The following is a 22,917-nucleotide window of genomic DNA, read 5'->3' on the forward strand; positions in this document are numbered from 1 at the left end:
GTTTGTTAAGCAGGGTGTAATACAAGCATAGCTCAGATCCTAAGTCTAACAAGTTGGGGCCGATACACGTGATGGCTCATGTAATACAAGCATAGCTCAGATCCTAAGTCTAACAAGTTGGGCCCGATACACGTGACGGCTCATGTAAACAATGACGCCGATTGGCCAAAACCAGACCGTGGCAGACAAGACGTGCTCCAGCAGACGCGGGTCAGCCATGCGCGACCAGCGTTAGTAGACAGCAGACGTGTGTTGCCAGCAGACGTGTGTTGCTGTGTTGACAGCAGACGTGTGTTGCCGTGTTGCCAGCAGACGTGTGTTGCCGTGTTGACAGCAGACGTGTGTTGCCGTGTTGCCAGCAGACGTGTGTTGCCGTGTTGACTCAGACGTGTGTTGCCGTGTTGCCAGCAGACGTGTGTTGCCGTGTTGACAGCAGACGTGTGTTGCCGTGTTGCCAGCAGACGTGTGTTGCCGTGTTGACCGAACTCTGGAGAACAACCCTCTGTAGAAGACGACAGCACGTGAGTACAATCAAAACATCGTCTCTAGCCAGTAGTTGCACTGGTTTATCAAGACACGCTAGACTTGACAACGGCTGCCGGCGGGGAGAGCGTGCCTAGTTACGGCGTGTTGTGTGTCGCTGTGACGTCACACAACACGAAGTGACGTCAGTGTGTAGTTCACAGTTCCCGGCCTGTTCGACATACGCGTTTGGTTCTTGCAAATTTCAAAAGCTTTAATGAGCAATCTGTCTAATTAAACACAAGTAGGTTAAGTCTAGACACTTTTTTTAATTAGCTGTCTGGACACGTAACCGTTTCAATTAATTAATACTGTTATGTCAGTCAGATTAAAAACTGAACCAAGAAATAGTTTAAATAGATACATTCAAACTTTGTTTTAATTTTGTTTCTGTTTAAAATATCTCACCTCATTTATAAAACAATCTAAAAATATTCATAAATTAATTAGTAGTTAAATCAATTCTTTTAAGGTTGACTTGACCTTTGCATGCCTACAGAACAACTACTCAGCGTATTGTCCCATAAACATCGATTTTTGTCGTCATGAAACTCTATTGCAGGTTACATAAACATCGACTTTTTAAATAATAAACCGGGAGTGATCTCCCCTAAACTTTCTCGAATAATCTTATATAAAATAACAGGGGATGGGAACTCGGGCTGTAGACATGATTTTTAATCCATTTTAAATACTTAAAGTTTTAAAAATAGAATAAAATCTCGTAGACAAATTAATTGCACACCAAGTGAACGCCAAATCAAAAAGCGCATAATTATGCGCAATATTATTAGTACTTTAAAATTTACATTCGTTTTTTGAGAAATCGGAAGTAGCGTAAAGTACTACTTCCGGTCAACGGAAATTACTCAAAATTTAAAGAAGGTAGAGAATTAGATCTTTTACTTACATGTGAAATTTCATCTATCTATCTGAAATAGTACTCAAGTTGTAGGCTTTTGAAAAATTCAAAGTAGGAAAAGTACCACTTCCGGTTATCGGAAATCGCTCAAAAGTTGATACGGATCTACGATTTTGATAAAATACTTATATATGAAATTTCATCAACCTAGCAGTAACGGTACTCAAGTTATTGTGTTTACACACGGACAGACAGACAGACAGACACACAGACATACGGACAAGATTGCAAAATTATGTTTTTCCGTATCAGTGAGGTGTAAAACGTCGAGATTTGTAAAAATCTCAATTTTTTTTTTGCTCGATTACAAGACTTTCTCTATACTTCGTATATACGAGAAAGTAAAAATATGAAACAGTGTGTCTTCCAGACGTTTTTCTCCGGGGGGGGGGGGGCACTTGAAATCTTCGTGGGGGGGGGGGGGCGGTAGACTTTCTTCGGGGGGGGGGGGCGGACACTGTTTTAAAAGTATATATTTTCTATATAATTTATATAAATTTCATTTCGTTCGAAGAGATGCCTGGAAGACACTCTGGAAACAAATATGTTAATTTAACGATACCAATTTCTGTAATTAAATCCTAATCACGAATGTAAATAAATAAATCCAGTTTGACTTGCAGTAGGGCTGAACTAGAGAAAAATGTAAGAACACACACACACACAACACAGACGACAAATGACACATATGACAGCACGTGACAGCACGTGACAGCACATGACAGTACATGACAACATCAGTCACCAACTGAATCTTTCACGGAGGACCTTTTCATTCTTAGCTCTATTTAACAGGTAAGCTACACTATGATAGCAACTTAACGAAACTATTGCATTTCAAACAAAAGTTTTGAGATTTTTCAATCAGACGACTGCCAGACGACAACCAAAAGGACTGTCACATGACATGCATGTACCCACTAGATGTTGCTAACTCATCAATCATCAATTGTCATGTGTCATCTCATCAAATGTCATGTGATGTGTCATCTTATCAAATGGCACGTGTCATCTCATCAAATATCATGTGTCATCTCATTAAATGTCATGTGTCATCTCATCAAATGTCACGTGTCATCTCATCAAATGTCACGTGTCATCTCATCAAATGTCACGTGTCATCCAGCGACCATGAACAGTGACATCTACAACATCCTGTCAGCTGTCAGACGTCAGTTTGTCCACACTGCCAGCAGGAGCCACGCCCACACAAGGTTAGTCTGACCTTGACATTGGGTGAGCCGAAGGGGATCTCAACATTCTGTATACATTGTGTACCGTGGGGTGCTAGTGGCCTCAAGTGGGGGGGGTGGGGTGGGGGTGGGGGTGAAGGGGATCTCAACATTCTGTATACATTGTGTACCGTGGGGTGCTAGTGGCCTCAAGTGGGGGGGGGGGGGGTGAAGGGGATCTCAACATTCTGTATACATTGTGTACCGTGGGGTGCTAGTGGCCTCAAGTGGGGGGGTGGGGGGTGGGGTGAAGGGGATCTCAACATTCTGTATACATTGTGTACCGTGGGGTGCTAGTGGCCTCAAGTGGGGGGGGGGGGGGGGGTGAAGGGGATCTCAACATTCTGTATACATTGTGTACCGTGGGGTGCTAGTGGCCTCAAGTGGGGGGGGGGGGGGGGGTGAAGGGGATCTCAACATTCTGTATACATTGTGTACCGTAAGGACACACAGAGAAAGTTAACTAACATTCTTGTGGGTGGGCGGCGATGATAAAGTATGGTTTTAATTAGGAATATTGTTGTTGTTTGTTTTTTTTTGGTATGTTTTCTTTGTGAAGAATGTAAAGGTGATAGATTGGTCATATTGTATGCACTGTGTCACTTCTCTTCATTAGTTTGTCTGGCAATCAGATTTCTAATCAGATTTTTAAGCTGTTAGAATAACTGTGTCGTCACAAATCACGTGACAACTGATCACGTGGTTCCCGTGTCCCCAGGCAGACACACGTGACCAAAACTCGAGAGTCGTGGCTTCCTGTGTCGCTGTGTGTCCTCATCACTGTGTCGCTGTGTCTCACCTGTTACAGGTACGTTTCAATTTTACCTGTGTAAACACCCGTTACTGGCTATGTTGGCATGAATCTAAAGGCGTTAGGGCGGCGAACGGAAATAAAGTCACAGAAAAAAATCACAAATGTGCATTACCAAATATTTTGATTTACTTGTTGAGAATTGTCAAATTGTGTGTGTGTATAAAAATGGGTGGTGTTTTTAGTAACATATTTATAAACTGTAAAAGTTTTATGGTTTTAATAAAAATCCGACGTTGGTCTTCACAATAAGTAAAAAGTATAAAAGATACACAGTAGCCTCAAATTTGTTCAATATTTCTTTATTTTCATATTAGAAATAAAAGAAATGTAGGCTGATCCTTGTGTTTTGTATTTTTTTTTGTGCCTTAAGGCTTTCGACTGTCAGCCTAGTTTGTCCACATTGTGTAGTGTTGACGTTTTGATTCAACAACAGCCTTCGAACCTTGTCGGCTTTTTGGCTAGATCCTATTCTTTGTGGTCTAATGAGGGCGATAAACGGAAGTAAAGGTCACTAAATTATCGTTACGTCGGAAGTAAAGGTCACTACATCATATTAACTATGTCTTCTATCCATTTGCAGCTGATTCAAAGTTTGTATTTTAAAAATAAACTGAATAGGTTGGAAAATTCTAGATCTAATTAATTCTATTCTATAACGGAATTAAAACCAAAATACTTCAGACTATATATTTTTACGTGTGTTACTATAAATACAACCTACGACATATACATACAATTTTTACATTACATTTAATTAATCGTATTTTGATTTGCACGTCTTAAAAACATAAAAGTATTAACAAATTCCATGCATATACATCTGTGACTTTTTTCTTGGGCAAGACAGATTCCAACTGCTTGCACTCAAAATGGATCGATTCATCGATTGGTGCCTCTGATTACTTATCGATTAGCTTTAGAGCGTCAATCGTCTTATGATAGCGGTACTGGGCTCGTCTATTTTGGTAGGGCTGTTGGACTAGTCCATTTTAGTGGGGATATTGGGCTAGTCCATTTTGGTTGGGCTGTTGGACTAGTCCATTTTAGTGGGGATATTGGGCTAGTCCATTTTAGTAGGGGTATTGCACTAGTCCATTTTAGTAGAGTTATTGGACTAGTCCATTTTAATAGAGGTATTGGGCTAGTCCGTTTTACTTGGTGCTTTGGCGGAGAGCGTCAAAAAGTTACAAAAATATTCGTGAAAGTTTGCTGGGGCATCCAAAACTCAAGCTCAGTCGGGGACAGGTTGCAATAATTTTTTTTACATCCCAAGTTGAGCATTGTTTAAGTAGATTAGAGTTAAAGCTATGTATCTCGTTATATTGATGGTGTCACGTTGCTATGTATCTCGTTATATTGATGGTGTCACGTTGCTATGTATCTCGTTATATTGATGGTGTCACGTTGCTATGTATCTCGTTATATTGATGGTGTCACGTTGTTATGTATCTCGTTATATTGATGGTGTCACGTTGCTATGTATCTCGTTATATTGATGGTGTCACGTTGCTATGTATCTCGTTATATTTATAGTGTCACGTTGTTATGTATCTCGTTATATTGATGGTGTCACGTTGCTATGTATCTCGTTATATTGATGGCGTCACGTTGCTATGTATCTCGTTATATTGATGGTGTCACGTTGCTATGTATCTCGTTATATTGATGGTGTCACGTTGCTATGTATCTCGTTATATTGATGGTGTCACGTTTCATCCATAGTGTGACCTTGACCCTGCTTGACCAGTTCATCTGGGGCGTGATCCCAGCCTCCTTCTTCTGTATCGCCACTTCCGGTTTGGTAAGATTTGTTATAGTGAGTGTGTGTGTGTTTGGGGGGGGGGGGGGCAACGCATCACATACTAAACTCTAACCCAAACTTCCAAATCCTGACCAAGCCCCACCCTCCTCCAATGTAAACCTCCCCCACCATCTCTCTCCCCCTCCCCCATCTACCCACTATCTCTCTCCCCTCCCCCATCTAACCCACTTGCCTAAATTATAACTGTTTCCTGCAAACGTCGCCCAACTTAACGCTAACCCTGGGCTTGGCTTAGAGATTAAAAACTTTGACTTTTTGTTTCAGGGAAAAAATGAACGGAACAAATTGTCGAGCAGGGAGCAGAAGACAAGCGCTTGGTGCCAGACGTTAGCGGTCACTGACCTAGTTCAGTCAACGGCCAGCGGTCACTGACCTAGTTTAGTCAACGGCCAGCGGTCACTGACCTAGTTGAGACAACGGCCAGCGGTCACTGACCTAGTTCAGTCAACGGCCAGCGGTCACTGACCTAGTTTAGTCAACGGGTAGCGGTCACTGACCTAGTTCAGTCAACGGCCAGCGGTCACTGACCTAGTTTAGTCAACGGCTAGCGGTCACTGACCTAGTTCAAACAACGGCCAGCGGTCACTGACCTAGTTGAGACAACGGCTAGCAGTCACTGACCTCGCTTATGTCAACTTGAACTAGGCTGTAGAAGCTGACTTCATTTATGCATGTTTTAGTTTGACTAGCCAATTAGCTAATTAGTTTAATTAAATTATATTTGAATAGCTTGACTAATGGGCCAGTCAGATGTGGTTGCTGTAAACACTGTAAAATTTGTAATTATGTAATTAAAAATTATGTAATTAAAAAATTATGTAATTAAAAAATTATGTAATTAAAATATTATGTAATTAAAAAAATTATGTAATTAAAAAAATTATGTAATTAAAGGAAAAAAAAGAACATGACAGTTCAAAAAATATTTGACTAGTTTTGTTCGTCACGATTATTTAAACGTCCGTGTTCAAAGGGAGATAACAAGAACAATACAAATGTAGTGTTTGATTGTCTCCCTTTAGATGACGTTAACAGCCGTAACGTAAGGCAACTGGAGCTTGTTATGTGGTGGGTGGGTCAAGTCAGCTCACTGCCTGTGGTAGGGCAGCTCACTCTTCTAGGGCTACACACTTTTAATCACAACTGGGGGGGGGGGCAGCACACTCTTATAGGGCTACACACTTTTAATCACAACTAGGGGGGGGGGGGGGGGCATACTCTTATAGGGCTACACACTTGAAATCACAACTATGGGGGGGGGGGGGGGCACACTCTTATAGGGCTACACACTTAATCACAACTGGGGGGGGGGGGGGTTCACTCTTATAGGGCTACACACTTTTAATCACAACTCTCCCTGTTGCTTACTATAGAAAACTAAAAACAAACATAATGTTCACCATGTACATGACTTTAATTCACTGGACATTAGTGAGTACAGGAAATAATTTGATAACATATTATACACAGTTGAGCAAATATCCATTTACATAGGTTATTCTCCCCCCCCCCCCTACACACATACACATACCAACCTTTATCTGTTCAAATATAATTACATTGACATTCCCCCCTTTCCTGTGTCGATCAGCTTGACCCCCCCTCCTTACTTTGACCCCCCCCCCCCTCCTTACTTTGACCTCCCTCCCCCTCCTTACTTTGACCCCCCTAACCCACCAGTGCAGCCGGCGATGGCCACTAGTACTGCGGCCACCAGGGCCAACAAGCAGGTCACGATGGCCAGGCCAAACGAGAAGCCGTAGGAGCTGGAGCCGTAGTTCTGGTTGATGGAGCCGGCAAACACACACACTGGTTGATGGAGCCGGCAAACACACACACGGCAATTAGCCAGCCCACTCCTGGTGAAGGTTCATTCACATTTTAGGATTATCCTTGGGAAAATTTATTTTAATTAATTAAAAACTTTCACAGCCTCAGATCCCAAACTCAACCTCGCTACATCAACTATGGCCAGTTACCTGAAGTAAGTAAAGTAACACATGTGGCCAGTTACCTGAAGTAAAGTAACACCTGTGGTCAGTTACCTGAAGTAAGTCAAGTAACACCTGTGGTAAGTTACCTGAAGTAAGTAAAGTAACACCTGTGGTAAGTTACCTGAAGTAAGTAAAGTAACACCTGTGGCCAGTTACCTGAAGTAAGTAAAGTGACACCTGTAGCCAGTTACCTGAAGTAAGTAAAGTAACACCTGTGGCCAGTTACCTGAAGTAAAGTAACACCTGTGGCCAGTTACCTGAAGTAAAGTAACACCTGTAGCCAGTTACCTGAAGTAAGTAAAGTGACACCTGTAGCCAGTTACCTGAAGTAAGTAAAGTGACACCTGTAGCCACTTACCTGAAGTAAGTAAAGTAACACTTGTGTCCAGTTACCTGAAGTAAGTAAAGTAACACCTGTGGCCACTTACCTGAAGTAAGTAAAATAACACCTGTTGCCACTTACCTGAAGTAAGTAAAGTAACACTTGTGGCCAGTTACCTGAAGTAAGTCAAGTAACACCTGTTGCCACTTACCTGAAGTAAGTAAAGTAACACTTGTGTCCAGTTACCTGAAGTAAGTAAAGTAACACCTGTTGCCACTTACCTGAAGTAAGTAAAGTAACACCTGTGGCCACTTACCTGAAGTAAGTAAAATAACACCTGTTGCCACTTACCTGAAGTAAGTAAAGTAACACTTGTGGCCAGTTACCTGAAGTAAGTCAAGTAACACCTGTTGCCACTTACCTAAAGTAAGTAAAGTAACACCTGTGTCCAGTTACCTGAAGTAAAGTAACACCTGTGGCCAGTTACCTGAAGTAATTAAAGTAACACCTGTGCCTAGCCCCGCCTCCCTGTTGCCCCTGCACGTGTCCAGCATGACGTAGAGCCCCAGCAGCAGACAACCCAGGTTGAGCGAGACGAAACCAAAGTTGGCAAAAGTCTGGGCGGCGGCCATGTTATCTGGGGGACAGATAGGTAATGCGACAGATAGGTCATGTGACAGATAGGTCATGTGACAGATAGGTCATGTGACAGATAGGTCATGTGACAGATAGGTCATGTGACAGATAGGTCATGTGACAGATAGGTCATGTGACAGATAGGTCATGTGACAGATAGGTCATGTGACAGATAGGTCATGTGACAGATAGGTCATGTGACAGATAGGTCATGTGACAGATAGGTCCTGTGACAGATAGGTCATGTGACAGATAGGTCATGTGACAGACAACATTTCATTACAAAGTCTAAATGTTAATTTTCAACCAAACCTTACTAAATATTTCATTAATCCCTAAATTAAATTAAAACGTCACCAATAATTAATTTAAACTTTCCATCATCTTAAACTAACCACCAATACCAAAACACGGATGAAAACAAAAATTACCACTAATTCAAATACCACCAAGACAATTAACCACCCAGGGAAACTGACATTCAATTTTGAAAAATATCGAGACAAATAGATTATAGAAAAAAATTGCAAAAAATAACTTTTTACAAGCTATTATTTAACTGTCTCTTTCTAGATCCAAACGCCCGAGCGAAAATTCGGGCACTTCTAACATATAGAATCGGTTCATAGTTGTTACTTGGTTAAGACATGAAGACAATGAAACATGATATTAAATTTGACTTAATTGGTTGCCTAATTGACTTTTTATGAATTAATTAAAATTGTGACCAAATTAGTAGGCTGTCTTATCCAACTATTCCGCACTATTTTACGCGCGTTATAATGTTCATAAGTGCGCAATGGTTTTTAGTCATGCAACTCTATTGTAAAAAAAACAACAACTTTAAAGTACTGAAAAAAAAATTCTTAAAAAAGCTTTTTTATTACAAGCTTTTATGTAATAATGCACTAAGAAGTAGAAAATAAATTATGCACTACTATTTAAATAAATAGACAGACCACCAAACCAACAGACCACCGGAAACTCACCACTTCCGGTACCGTCAAGTACCGCACATTTGGGCAGGAACCCCGAGTTGCACGCCCGCCACAAGCCGTAGTGGGTGTAGAGGACGCCGGCGGCTGGTGTGGTCACCACCCACCATGATGAGGTACAGTAGGCGATCCAGCTGGGACCGGAAGAGGTTAATTATAATTAATGACTAATTAATGCAGGATAGATCCAATCAACTTGTTAAGGATTTCAAAATGGTTTTAATTCGGTAATTCAATGTTACTAAAACCATGTATTGATAGAAAGTCTCGGTGTTTGTGTCGGGCAGTGCCCTAATTGAATGGGAAAATGCCCTAATCTGATGGGACAGTGCCCTCATGTGATGGGACAGTGCCCTAATGTGATGGGACAGTGCCCTAATGTCATGGCACGGTGCCCTAATGTGATGGCACGGTGCCCTAATGTGATGGCACAATGCCCTAATGTCATGGCACGGTGCCCTAATGTGATGGCACGGTGCCCTAATGTGATGGCACAATGCCCTAATGTCATGGCACGGTGCCCTAATGTGATGGCACGGTGCCCTAATGTGATGGCACAATGCCCTAATGTCATGGCACGGTGCCCTAATGTGATGGCACGGTGCCCTAATGTGATGGCACAGTGCCCTAATGTGCCCTAATGTCATGGCACGGTGCCCTAATGTGATGGCACAATGCCCTAATGTGATGGCACGGTGCCCTAATGTGATGGCACAGTGCCCTAATGTGCCCTAATGTCATGGCACGGTGCCCTAATGTGATGGCACGGTGCCCTAATGTGATGGCACAGTGCCCTAATGTCATGGCACGGTGCCTTAATGTGATGGCACGGTGCCCTAATGTGATGGCACAGTGCCCTAATGTCATGGCACGGTGCCTTAATGTGTTTGATGACCTTTGAACTTACTTTAAAATCTGTGCTACCATGACAACGAGGGCAGCGACCTTGACATAGTTGCTGACACCGAGAAAGCCAGACACGACTCCCATCATACCTCAGATGACTGCAGGTGACTTGAGATGACTCCAGCTGATTGTGACTTCTGGAAAGTATGTGACTCTCGGTGACTAGATGACTTATCGGTGACTTACTTGACTGATGCTGACTGTGTTGATGGAATCGCTATATTGAAATAAATATTTGATGTGAGTTTTTGGCCAGCTTTCTAGTTTTTGGCCATCTTTCTAGTTTTTGGCCATCTTTGTAGTTTTTGGCCATCTTTCTAGTTTTGGCCATCTTTCTAGTTTTTGGCCATCTTTCTAGTTTTTGGCCATCTTTCTAGTTTTTGGCCATCTTTCTAGTTTTTGGCCATCTTTCTAGTTTTTGGCCATCTTTCTAGTTTTTGGCCATCTTTCTAGTTTTTGGCCATCTTTCTAGTTTTTGGCCATCTTTCTAGTTTTTGGCCACCTCTTGTGTTAGCTGTCATTCACCAAGCCAAAAGTTGCTTATGATATGATTTGATTTATTGCTAAATGTTAGCATTTAGAATGGTTGGACGGAAACTGGTTGACACGGGTGGTTGACAATAGTGGTTGGACTAACTAGATTACATCATTAATTAAGTGATTGGTCTAAGTGGCTTACATCATTAAGTGCTTGTCTGGCTAATTTACATACTTTATTTAAAATGAAGATGTAACGATTAATTTTCCTTCTAATGTGGTTCCAGAATCTCTAAAGCACTTTCAGGGGTGCCCAATCGTGTCACGTTACTGCCCAATCGTGTCACGTTACTGCCCAATCCTGTCACGTTACTGCCCAATCGTGTCACGTTATTGCCCAATCCTGTCACGTTACTGCCCAATCGTGTCACGTTACGTGGGCCAGAGTTCCAGAGATTTAAATATCGGGGGGGGGGGGGGATAAAGGGGAGGGGGTAGATAGTCAAAGTATGAAACAAATCCGTGAATGCTCTAGTCCGCTAAGCAGAGTTAATGAACCCGAACTCCAGAGAACCTCATTAAAAATATTCTACTCACACACAGTTACCGACCTGATGTCAAGTGCTCATCTGGTCCTCATTATGTCCTGAGTTGGTCCTCATTATGTCCTGTGTCCTGGGTAGGTCCTGTCTTGGTCCTCGCTTGGTTTTTTGTCCCCGCCCCCAAATCCCCCACGATCCTAGCTTGGCACACACGGCGTGTGTGTGTTAATGTGTATGTGTGTGTGGAGACCTAGCAACGGCCACCACGTCTGCTGACGTAATGGGACGGGTCCAGGTTTGGCCCACGTGACACCCGCGTCAGACCGCCCAGACGAGAAACGAATCATCTGATGTCACCACAGGGACAAGCCACGCCCATTTTACGACACAGGAGCCGACATTTTTTATTCATTCAAGCGTGAATAGGTGAAAGCCTACAGACCAAAGATTATTGAAACAAGGCTGTAATATTCTTGATCTATTCTATATGCGGCAAACTTGGATTCACAAGTTTAATTGAAGACCAATTTAGTCTTCTCAGCCGACCAATCCCACATCTCTCAAAACATAACACAATTATTCCTACATTTCTCAAATAATCATCATATCAATACCAAATCCCTAAAACATCACTCTGTTAATCCGACGATTGTCACAGGAAAAAAGTCACAGAAAAAAATCACAAATAAGAATTTGTTTGGAAATTAATATTTTAATGTATTAAATTATTCAGAAAGTTCAAATCAACATAAGATTCAAATGCAATGTATAGATTTTTAGATATATAGATATAAGTGCATATTTTGCATAGGTATGTATGACACGCGTAACATTTTTTAGTATAAAGTATGTAGGTTTCAATTCCGTTATACTTATAATATTTAACAGAATGTTCCAACTTTCTCGGTTTTCATCGTGTTTTTTAAATACAAAATTTAAATTACTGTGAAATGGCGTAGAAGCGTTGTTAGTGTGACTTGCTGTCCTTAACTCATAGCAACGACAGTTCAACCACCTTTCATGCCCACATTTATCACGCTCATTACATAACAAAGTCGGATCAAAACAGAAAGCCGAGACGGTTGAAAAGCTGTCATTGACGCGAAACGTCAACAACACACAATATGGACGCACAAGGCCGTATATTCAACTAAATACGTAACAAATGTGGAAATTGCTGTGCAAAATATTTTATACTATTTTTACTTATAGTTATAAACCATAATGCTTTCCAAGTTTATAAATATGCTACAAAAAAAAAACAAAAAAAAACACACACACACACAGTAATAAATACCCAAAATGTCACTATTCTCTACAATTAAATCAAAATATTTCTTATTAGATTTCACACTGTCAGTCCAACATCTCTAAAACATCACACTGTCAGTCCAACATCTCTAAAACATCACACTGTCAGTTGAACATCTCCCAAAACATCACACTGTCAGTCCAACATCTCCCAAAATTGCTGGGTTAAAAAAAAAGTTAAGTAAAAATTGTTTGAGAGGACAAAACAAAAAAACTTTTGATCATATTTTATTTAAACTCCCCAATATATACATGAATGATATCAGTATGGACATCACGTGATACATGAATGATATCAGTAAGGACACCACGTGATACAAGGATTTACATTTCTTTCAATTCTCTCAGGGTTTTATAGGGTATCTTATGGTATATCATCTCTGTTATTGATGACATTTCAGGATTGTTTTTTGTCATGCAGATCTCTTCACGCTGCGACGTCACTGTCATCTACATGTAGATCTCAAATGTGATGTAAATGTCATCTGACTTGTAGATGTCATCTGACATGTATATGTCATCTGTCATGTAGATGTCACCTGTCATGTAGATGTCATCTGTCATGTAGATGTCACCTGTCGTATACATTTCATGCTGATGCCATCTGTCATCTAGATGTCACCTGTCATGTAAATGTCATCTGTCATGTAGATACCATATGTCATGTAGATGCCATCTGTCATGTAGATGTCATCTGTCATGTTGATGTCATCTGACATGTAGATGTCATGTGTCATGTAGATACCATATGTCATGTAGATGCCATCTATCATGTAGATGTCATCTGTCATGTGGATGTCACCTGTCATGTAGATGTCCTATGTCATGTAGATGTCACCTGTCATGTAGATGTCACCTGTCATGTAGATGTCACCTGTCATGTAGATGTCCTATGTCATGTAGATGTCACCTGTCATGTAGATGTCACCTGTCATGTAGATGTCACCTGTCATGTAGATGTCATCTACTTGGAGCCCACCGAGCCACCCTTGCAGCAGGTGACCAGCACCATGACCCCAGCTGCCAGCGACAGGATGAGGGCGACGATCGCCAGACCAAACGAGAAGCCCAACTTGCCGGGGTCACTGCCCTTCTGACGGTCAGCGTACGCTCCAAACACGCACACGGCAATCAGCCAGCTAGCGGCTGAAACAGGTGTGAAACAGGTGTGAAACAGGTAGGAAACAAGTGGGAAACAGGTGTGAAACAGGTGGGAAACAGGTGTGAAACAGGTGGGAAACAAAGGGCAAAAGGGAGAGAAATGTGTTAAAATAGTTGCTAAACATTGCCTATCGCCTTGAACCTGGTTTAACACCTAGTAAAGTTGAAGACCTTGACCTACCTGCGACTAACAAGCTGACGGCCGCCCCTAGCCCCGCCTCCCTGCTGCCCCGCGTGGACGGGACGAAGACGTAGAGAGCCAGGAGGAGACAACCCAGGTTGAGCGTCATCAACCCGAAGATGGCGAACGTCTGGGTGGCGGCCATGTCATCTGTGGGGTGGGGGAGGGGGGTCAAAGACTGGGGGTCAGATGCCAGTACTTTCACTATCACATGACATTATCAAATGCCACTATCAGATGCCACTATCAGATGCCACTTTCAAATGCCTTAATATAATGCCACTTTCAAATGCCACTATCAAATGCCACTAAAAATACCACTATCAGATGTCACTATCACATGCAACTATCAAATGCCACTTTGAAATACCACTATCAAATGCCAATAAAAATGCCACATTCAAATGCCACTATCAGATGCCACTATCAAATGACACTTTCAAATGCCACTACCAAATGTCACTACCAAATGTCACTACCAAATGCCACTACCAAATGTCACTACCAAATGCCACTACCAAATGTCACTACCAAATGTCACTACCAAATGCCACTACCAAATGTCACTACCAAATGCCACTACCAAATGCCACTACCAAATGCCACTACCAAATGCCACTACCAAATGTCACTACCAAATGCCACTACCAAATGCCACTATCAAATGACACTTTCAAATGCCACTACCAAATGCCACTACCAAATGTCACTACCAAATGCCACTACCAAATGTCACTACCAAATGCCACTGTGACATGTCATAGCTTACCACTGCCTGTACCGTCCATGACGCTGCAGGTGGCGATGAAATCCTGACCACACGACCGCCACAGCCCCGTGTGGGTACCTGACGACACCCACCACGATGACGTGCAGAAGGCCATCCAGCTGTGGGGGACACGTCAACAATCAATGACGTCATTGGCCAGTGTGTGGTGGGTGTGGGGTTGGGGAAAGTTTTTTTTATTAAATAAAGCAAGCGTATTTTAATTTTCTCATTTTTAGTGCATTTAAAAGTGTGTTATATTAAAGGTATAAGAACAAATTTGTTTCATTTAATTAAATGTGAGACACGACATTGTACTGCTACACACCAGTGATCCCACACACCAATGACCCCACACACCGCTGACCCCCACACACCGATGACTCCTACACACCAGTGACCCCACACACCGATGACCCCACACACCATTGACCCCACACACCGATGACCCCCACACACCGATGACCCCCAAACACCAGTGACCCAACACACCGATGACCCCACACACCATTGACCCCACACACCGTTGACCCCACACACCGATGACCCCACACACCAGTGACCCCACACACCAATGACCCCACACACCAGTTACCCCACACACCACAGACCCCACACACAGATGACCCCACACACCAGTCACCCCACACACCAATGACCCCACACACCAATGACCCCACACACCGATGACCCCACACACCAATGACCCCACACACCAATGACCCCACACACCAGTAACCCCGCACACCAGTGACCCCACACACCGATGATCCCACACACCAATGACCCCACACACCGATGACCCCACACACCAATGACCCCACACACCAGTGACCCCACACACCGATGACCCCCACACACCAATGACCCCACACACCAGTAACCCCACACACCAGTGACCCCACACACCAGTGACCCCACACACCAGTGACCCCACACACCAATGACCACACACACCAGTAACCCCACACACCAGTGACCCCAAACACCAGTGACCCCGCACACCAGTGACCCCACACACCAATGACCCCACACACCAGTGACCCCACACACCAATGACCCCACACACCAATGACCCCTCACACCAGTGACCCCATACACCATTGACCCCACACACCAATGAACCCACACACTAGTAACCCCACACACCAGTGACCCCACACACCAGTAAACCCACACACCAATGACCACACACACCAGTAACCCCACACACCAGTGACCCCGCACACCAGTGACCCCACACACCAATGACCCCACACACCAATGACCCCACACACCAGTGACCCCACACACCAGTCACCCCACACACCAATGACCCCACACACCAGTGACCCCACACACCAGTGACCCCACACACACCAATGACCCCACACACCAGTTACCCCACACACACCATTTACCCCACACACCATTGACCCCACACACCAGTGACCCCACACACCATTGACCCCACACACCAGTCACCCCACACACCAATGACCCCATACACCAGTGACCCCATACACCAGTGACCCCACACACCCGTGACCCCACACACCAGTGACCCCACACACCAGTGACCCCACACAGAAAAACCTACTTGAAGATCTGGGCCACGACAACAACAATGGTGGACACCTGGACCAGCAGGTCAGCGGCCAGAAAGCTGTCCACCAGCCCCATCCTGACGTCCTCAGTTGGGGGACGTCTTCTGTTGACGTCTTCTGTTGACGTCTTCTGTTGACGTCTCTAGCTGACGTCTCTAGCTGACTTCCTCAGTTGGGGAACGTCTTCTGTTGACGTCTAGTTGGGGGACGTCTTCTGTTGACGTCTAGTTGGTGGACGTCTTCTGTTGACGTCTAGTTGGGGGACGTCTTCTGTTGACGTCTAGTTGGGGGACGTCTTCTGTTGACGTCTAGTTGGGGGTCGTCTTCTGTTGACGTCTTCTGTTGACGTCTAGTTGGGGGACGTCTTCTGTTGACGTCTGGTTGGGGGAAGTCTTTGGCTAACGTCTTTTATTGACGTCTAGTTGTGTGACGTCTTTAGCTGACGTCTAGTTGTGGGACGTCTTAAAGGACGTCTAGTTGTGTGACGTCTTTTAGATTCCTCTAGTTGTGGGACGTCTTTAGCTGACGTATTTAGTTGACGTCTAGTTGTGGGACGTCTTTAACTGACCCCCACAAAAGTGATTTACCTATTGATGATTTAGTCTCCTGGTGCCCAACGTGTCTGGTACCAATCAACTGTAGACAAACATTGGATTGAGATTCACAAACAGGTTCAGCATCTTTAAGACAAACATAAGCCAATCAAATGTTGGAGACAGACACCAGACAGACACTAGACGGTCGCCAGACAGACACCAGACAGACACTAGACAGTCACCAGACAGACACTAGACGGTCGCCAGACAGACACCAGACAGACACCAGACAGACACCAGACAGACACCAGACAGACACCAGACAGACACCAGACAGACACTAGACAGACACCAGACAGACACTAGACAGACACCAGACAGACACCAGACAGACACCAGACAGACACCAGACGGTCGCCAGACAGACACCAGACAGACACCAGACAGACACCAGACAGACACCAGACAGACACTAGACAGACACCAGACAGACACTAGACAGACACCAGACAGACACCAGACAGACACCAGACAGACACTAGACGGTCGCCAGACAGACACCAGACAGACACCAGACAGACACCAGACAGACACCAGATAGACACCAGATAGACACCAGACAGACACCAGACAGACACTAGACGGACGCCAGACAGACACCAGACAGACACCAGACAGACACCAGACAGACACCAGACAAACACCAGACAGACACCAGACAGACACCAGACAGACACCAGATAGACACCAGACAGACACCAGACAGACACCAGATAGACACCAGACAGACACCAGACAGACACCAGACAGACACCAGACAGACACCAGACAGACACCAGACAGACACCAGACAGACACCAGACAGACACCAGACAGACACCAGACAGACACCAGACAGACACCAGACAGACACCAGACAGACACCAGACAGACACCAGACAGACACCAGACAGACACCAGATAGACACCAGACAGACACCAGACAGAGACCAGACAGTCACTAGACAGTCACCAGACAGACACCAGACAGACACCAGACAGACACCAGACAGTCACCAGACAGACACCAGACAGACACCAGACAGACACCAGACAGACACCAGACAGACACCAGACAGTCACCAGACAGACACCAGACAGACACCAGACAGTCACCAGACAGACACTAGACAGACACCAGCCTGACATAAAAACAAAGTTACCACAAATGTACTCACCCCCAGAACGTGACGCATGCACGACTCACGTGTTGAGTGTCGTCAGTCGAGATGACCAGCGGCCATCTTTGACCTTTCACGTAGCGACCATAGCCTGTGTCACGTGATGTCCACCACCACCCGTTTTTTCAACAACCAACTTGGCATGCCTCACGTGTGGCCAGACTTTTGGCGGCACGACAGCGAAAGTTGACACTGTTGAAGTGTAAGTCAGGGGAGGGGGCAGGTTGTTATTGCTGTCACGTGACTTGGCCAAGATTTTATTGCGTGACGTCAGACGGCTCTGTCAAACTTTTCAATATAAAACGTGGTGTGCAATAGACGATCGCGAATTCCTGATCGATCTCTGTTCAATCGTACCTGAGGGGGAAAGCGATCACAGCACACACATCAATAGGGTGTGTGTGTGGGGGGGGGGGGTGATACTTTCCTTTGACTGCAGTAAATAACGGTCAGGTAATTCACTAACGGCCGTTCTGCGTGCTCGACTTTTTCTAGAATATTCAGTGGGGGTGAGTTGGGGTGGGGGGGGGGGATTGTTGCAAGACGGCATGAGGTATTTGGCGTGGAATGAAGAGATTTTAATAAAATTTAAACACGCTACTAATAGGACCATACATTTCTGTCGATGGATGAAAAAACTACACCCTTGCTATAGTTTAAATACAAGTATTTTGGTCATCCTCGGTTTTAATTAGATTTCTTGAATTTGATTTTTTTAAATTTTTATCTTAAAACGTGCGAGAAAACTAATTAATAAACACAAATTGGAAATAAGCTTTGTTGTAGATTTTATCTTTATTTTATCATCGCAAAACATTAACTATTAGTAAAGTTTTTAAATTTACAAAAATTCTACGAATCACTAATCCACAAGCTGACCACCCGATTGAAGAAAAAAAAGTCACAGGAAATAAAACGCAGAAAAAAATGTCACAGTAAAAAAAAACGCAGAAAAAAAAAGTCACAGGAAAAAAAAACGCAGAAAAAAGTCACAAGAAAAAAAAACGCACTGGAAAAAAGTCACAAATATACATTTGCATGGAATTTTTAAAAATACTTTTATGTATTAAATATTCAGAATTTGCGAATCAACTTAGATTAATTAAATATAATGAAATGTGCATAGGTTGTATACGTTTATTGATATTTATAACACACGCAAATATTTAGTGTGAAGTATTTACGTGTTAATCCCTTTATTCATATAGTATTTAATAGAATTTAATAAAATTTTCCAACCTTCTCCTTTTCATAGTATTTGTTAAATACTAACTTTAAATTAGCGCGAAATGGCATAAAGACGTAGTTAATGTGACTTGCTGCCCTTAGCTCATTGCAACAATAGGTCAACCACCTGTACTGCCCACATTTATCACGCTCATTACATAACAAAGCATAGGATCAAAACAGAAAGCCGACACGGTACAAAGGCTGTCAAAACACACAATATGGATGGACAACTAAATTTAACTAAATTCATTACAAAAGTTGATGTTGCTGTGTAAATTATGTTAGTATATTTACTTATTGTAAGTGTTATAAACCATAATGATTTTATCGTTTATAAATATGCTACAAAAAAAAAACAACCCATATCAATAAACACCTAACGTTTACTATTTTCAAAAATTAAAATCAAAATATTTATTAAAACACTATTGTGACTTTTTTTCTGTTACTTTATTCCTGTGACTTTTTTGCCGAAAAAAAATTCCTTTATGACTTTTTTTCTTAGCGAAAACTACTGACTTTTTTTCTGGTTTTTTTCCTGTCACTTTTTTTCCGTTCACCGACCACCCACCCCCACCCTCTTCCTTATACGCTTACCCCGGTGATCAACAAGTTCTCTATTGTAGGTTTTTACTACATACAGTCGACGCTCCGCTTGTAAGAAAACTGAACTGAATTTTTTATTTGAACTCTCGACTTCTATTCACAAAGCTATTGGGGAACCTGAATCAATTGACGCTAACATACACACAATCGGCTCAATATTATGGGGAACTACGTCATCGATCTTTGTGTAAATACCACCACACTTTCTAAAACACCTGAAGCTCTTTAAACTGTATGGTGTGTGGCTTTGTGATTGCACGGCTGGTCGCCCTTTAGACTGTCAATATCTTTTCTAGCGACAGTAAGACATTCTTGAACACAACACACATGTGTTCATTATGAGCTACTCTCACAATTTACTGGGGTGTGTTGGTTAGCCCAGTGTTGAGAAAATTAGTTCAGTGCCTAAAAAAAAGGCATCATAGCGGGTATGTGGGCACCAGAGGTGTTCGTAGCGGGCATGTGGGCACGATTAAAAACTAATCACAAAATGTGACTTTTTAGTCCGGATTCTAAACTGGGCTACTCTGAAGAATTATGAGAATATTCATGGAAATGCTGGAACAAACTTTACTGTAGGTAGCCGATCACAGTGAGATGATGTTCTGGAATGTTCTTTTCCATTCTCTGGACACAGATGTTCTGACGTCAGACATCTTGAACATTGAAATGTTCTCAATAGAACAAAAACTATCTAAGGAAATGTTCTCAATAGAACAAAAACTATCCAATGAAATGTTCTACATTCCCAGACAACCTGCTGCCTGTTCCAACAATTGTTCTCTACCTGAAACAGCGGATGGCTGTTCCAACGATTGTTCTCTACCTGAAACAGCGGATGGCTGTTCCAACAAACATCGGATGTGTATTGTTCCATCTTAGGTCGTGTATCCGCCCAATGTAGTCTGCACCCGACAATTAAAGCAGACAAAAGTCTGTTTTCGTTCAGCAGACGCTATGATTGTGACGTCACTTACCCAATAACTTCCCAAGTATGACAACACCAAATGATTAATGACAGACCTACAAGATCCGCGAGTCTTTAATTAAATGGGCGGGGCTAATAGATGACTAGAGTTTCTGGTTGTACTTTAATTAATGTTTGCTTTGTGCATGGAGACTCTCATTAAAACTTTTAATCAGCGTAATTTTCTCTCACTTATCTCTTTCTCTTGTGATGACGTAGATAATAGATGTGATGTGATTCATAACAGAACATTTAAACACACGTACACTACAACACAGTTAAACACAAATACACTACAACACAGCTAAACAAACATACATTATAACAAATTACTTAAACACGTGTAAAATGGTTGAGTATCGATACCGGTAGTGAATAATACGTTTGAGTTTGCTCAGTAGTGTGTTTATTATAACTACACATGTAGAGCGGGCAATTTGCTACATTAAAATAGTTGTATCTTTCATTAAACTGATGGGGGATTGAAGCTGATTTTTTAAAAAAAAATTGGTGAATTTCTTATTTTAAAATTTAATAAAATGAAGACAAACTATTACAAGTGTACTGATTTACAACAGTAGCAACAAACCATGTTGGGCGACAACCAGCAACAGTTGAACTTTTCAACACTGGACAACAGCAGCCTACAACCCGTTGTTACGTCACTAGACAACGTCCCACAACTCTATCCTGCCTCGCTCAACGCCACCGGTCAAGGACTTCGGCTATCTGCCTCGTGCGATGACGTCACCGGCCTCCGCCATTTTATGGCGTGTGTGGTGAACCCCGGCCTGGCCAGCGTGGGCCTGCTGGGAAACTTGGCCAGCGTGGCCATCTTGGCCCGCTGTGGCCTCCACAAGGCCACCAACGTCTTGCTGCTGACGCTGGCCGCTGCCGACGCCATGTACCTGCTGGGCGCCGTCAGCTTCGAGAACTTTCTCAGCTCCCTCGGGCAAAGCGACCGCGGGGCGCTGTACACGGGGTGGCGGCAAACGGAGCCCGTGGCGTTTTTCTGTTTCCTGGTGGATCGTCTGCTGGCTGTGGTGACGTCATGGGGCAGCTACGTGTCGACCAGCGTCCCCGCGGCCATCATCATCGAGCGGTGCCTGGCCGTCTACCGGCCGCTCCACTTCCGGTCGTGGGTCACGCCCCGCGCCGCCTGGACTGTCATGGCCGCTTGCTACGTCTTCTGGCTACCCTGGGCGCTGCTCAGCACCGTCCCCTTCAGCTTCTGGTACATCTGCCTGTCTGATGCCGAGTACTTCGGCTACTACACGCCATCCGACTTCACCCAGCAGAACATCAACTTCCTGTACATCGTCGCCGCCTACATGCTCAACTACCTGGGGGGTGTTGTCCCGGTCACCGTCTCCATCATTGGATCCCTGTTCATCGGAGCCAAGGTCAAATCTTCAGCGCGCATGCGCAAGCGACTCTCCGGGTCAAAGGTCAGCCACTCATCTCACGTGACGAGAACCCTCGTGACGGTCTCGCTCGTGTTCGCCGTGGTCAACATCTGCTACTACGTCATCACGAGCGCCTACAAGGATGACCTCATCAACGGGACGGAGACCGGATATGACGTCATAGAATTCCAGAGTTTTCTTCTCGTCGTCTGCAGCTCCAGCAACTTTTTCGTCTATGTCGTCTCGGATCCCAAGTTCCGTTTGCAGCTTGACCAGGCTATCGTCCGGTGGTGTTGTAGACTGAGGTCTAAACATTTGTAGCAAATAAAAGATGTTACAACAGCCCACCCTTCCCCTGCACCATACACAATGTTTTTACCAGCTATATCACCAAAGAGGTTTAAACAAAATGAATTTTACCATCAACAAATTTTATTGACAAAAGAAACAATAAATCCAACCAATGAAAAACGTGTTGCCAAAAATAAGTGTACCGCTGTCTTTTACAGCGGGAATGGGGGAAATAATACGAAATTTTCTACAGTAAAAACTAATGGTAAAGATGGGTACACTCTTTATTTTAACATCGCTGGCAAATGCATCCGACATTCCCGTTACTATTTTTAACTTCACTGCGGTCACGTGACAATAAACCCCCAAATTCACATCAACAAAACATTGACAGAAATTCGAACAACAGAAACACGTGACCTCTATAGGATGAGTCATCGGATCCTAAACGGGTTCTCAACATGGCCTGAAG

The 22,917-nt window shown here is 43.6% G+C and overlaps 4 protein-coding genes across 4 annotated transcripts; 2 read left to right on the forward strand and 2 right to left on the reverse strand.

Annotated features, from left to right (window-relative positions):
- Positions 1–666: 666 nt before the first annotated feature.
- On the forward strand, positions 667–6,095 carry LOC131943510 (uncharacterized). The gene is made up of 5 exons (XM_059303668.1): positions 667–766; positions 2,571–2,658; positions 3,395–3,484; positions 5,213–5,291; positions 5,577–6,095. The coding sequence occupies exons 2-5, from the start codon at positions 2,576–2,578 to the stop codon at positions 5,682–5,684; spliced, it is 360 nt and encodes a 119-aa protein (XP_059159651.1). The 5' UTR covers positions 667–766; positions 2,571–2,575; the 3' UTR covers positions 5,685–6,095.
- A 948-nt stretch (positions 6,096–7,043) lies between these two features.
- Positions 7,044–10,378, reverse strand: LOC131943498 (uncharacterized). The gene is made up of 5 exons (XM_059303657.1): positions 10,167–10,378; positions 9,254–9,393; positions 8,137–8,265; positions 7,910–7,930; positions 7,044–7,171 (listed from the first exon to the last, which is right to left on the reverse strand). The coding sequence occupies exons 1-5, from the start codon at positions 10,250–10,252 to the stop codon at positions 7,044–7,046; spliced, it is 504 nt and encodes a 167-aa protein (XP_059159640.1). The 5' UTR covers positions 10,253–10,378.
- A 2,214-nt stretch (positions 10,379–12,592) lies between these two features.
- On the reverse strand, positions 12,593–13,982 carry LOC131943463 (uncharacterized). Its single transcript, XM_059303610.1, has 2 exons — positions 13,838–13,982; positions 12,593–13,641 (listed from the first exon to the last, which is right to left on the reverse strand). Exons 1-2 carry the CDS (start codon positions 13,980–13,982, stop codon positions 13,460–13,462), a joined length of 327 nt encoding a protein of 108 aa, XP_059159593.1. The 3' UTR covers positions 12,593–13,459.
- A 7,356-nt stretch (positions 13,983–21,338) lies between these two features.
- Positions 21,339–22,475, forward strand: LOC131943499 (neuropeptides capa receptor-like). The gene has a single exon (XM_059303658.1). It carries the CDS (start codon positions 21,339–21,341, stop codon positions 22,473–22,475), a length of 1,137 nt encoding a protein of 378 aa, XP_059159641.1.
- Positions 22,476–22,917: the final 442 nt, after the last annotated feature.

The sequence above is a fragment of the Physella acuta genome, unplaced genomic scaffold (genome assembly GCF_028476545.2).
Source record: "Physella acuta isolate Inbredline_101_S28 unplaced genomic scaffold, ASM2847654v3 ptg000457l, whole genome shotgun sequence".
Taxonomy (NCBI): Eukaryota; Metazoa; Mollusca; class Gastropoda; family Physidae; genus Physella; species Physella acuta.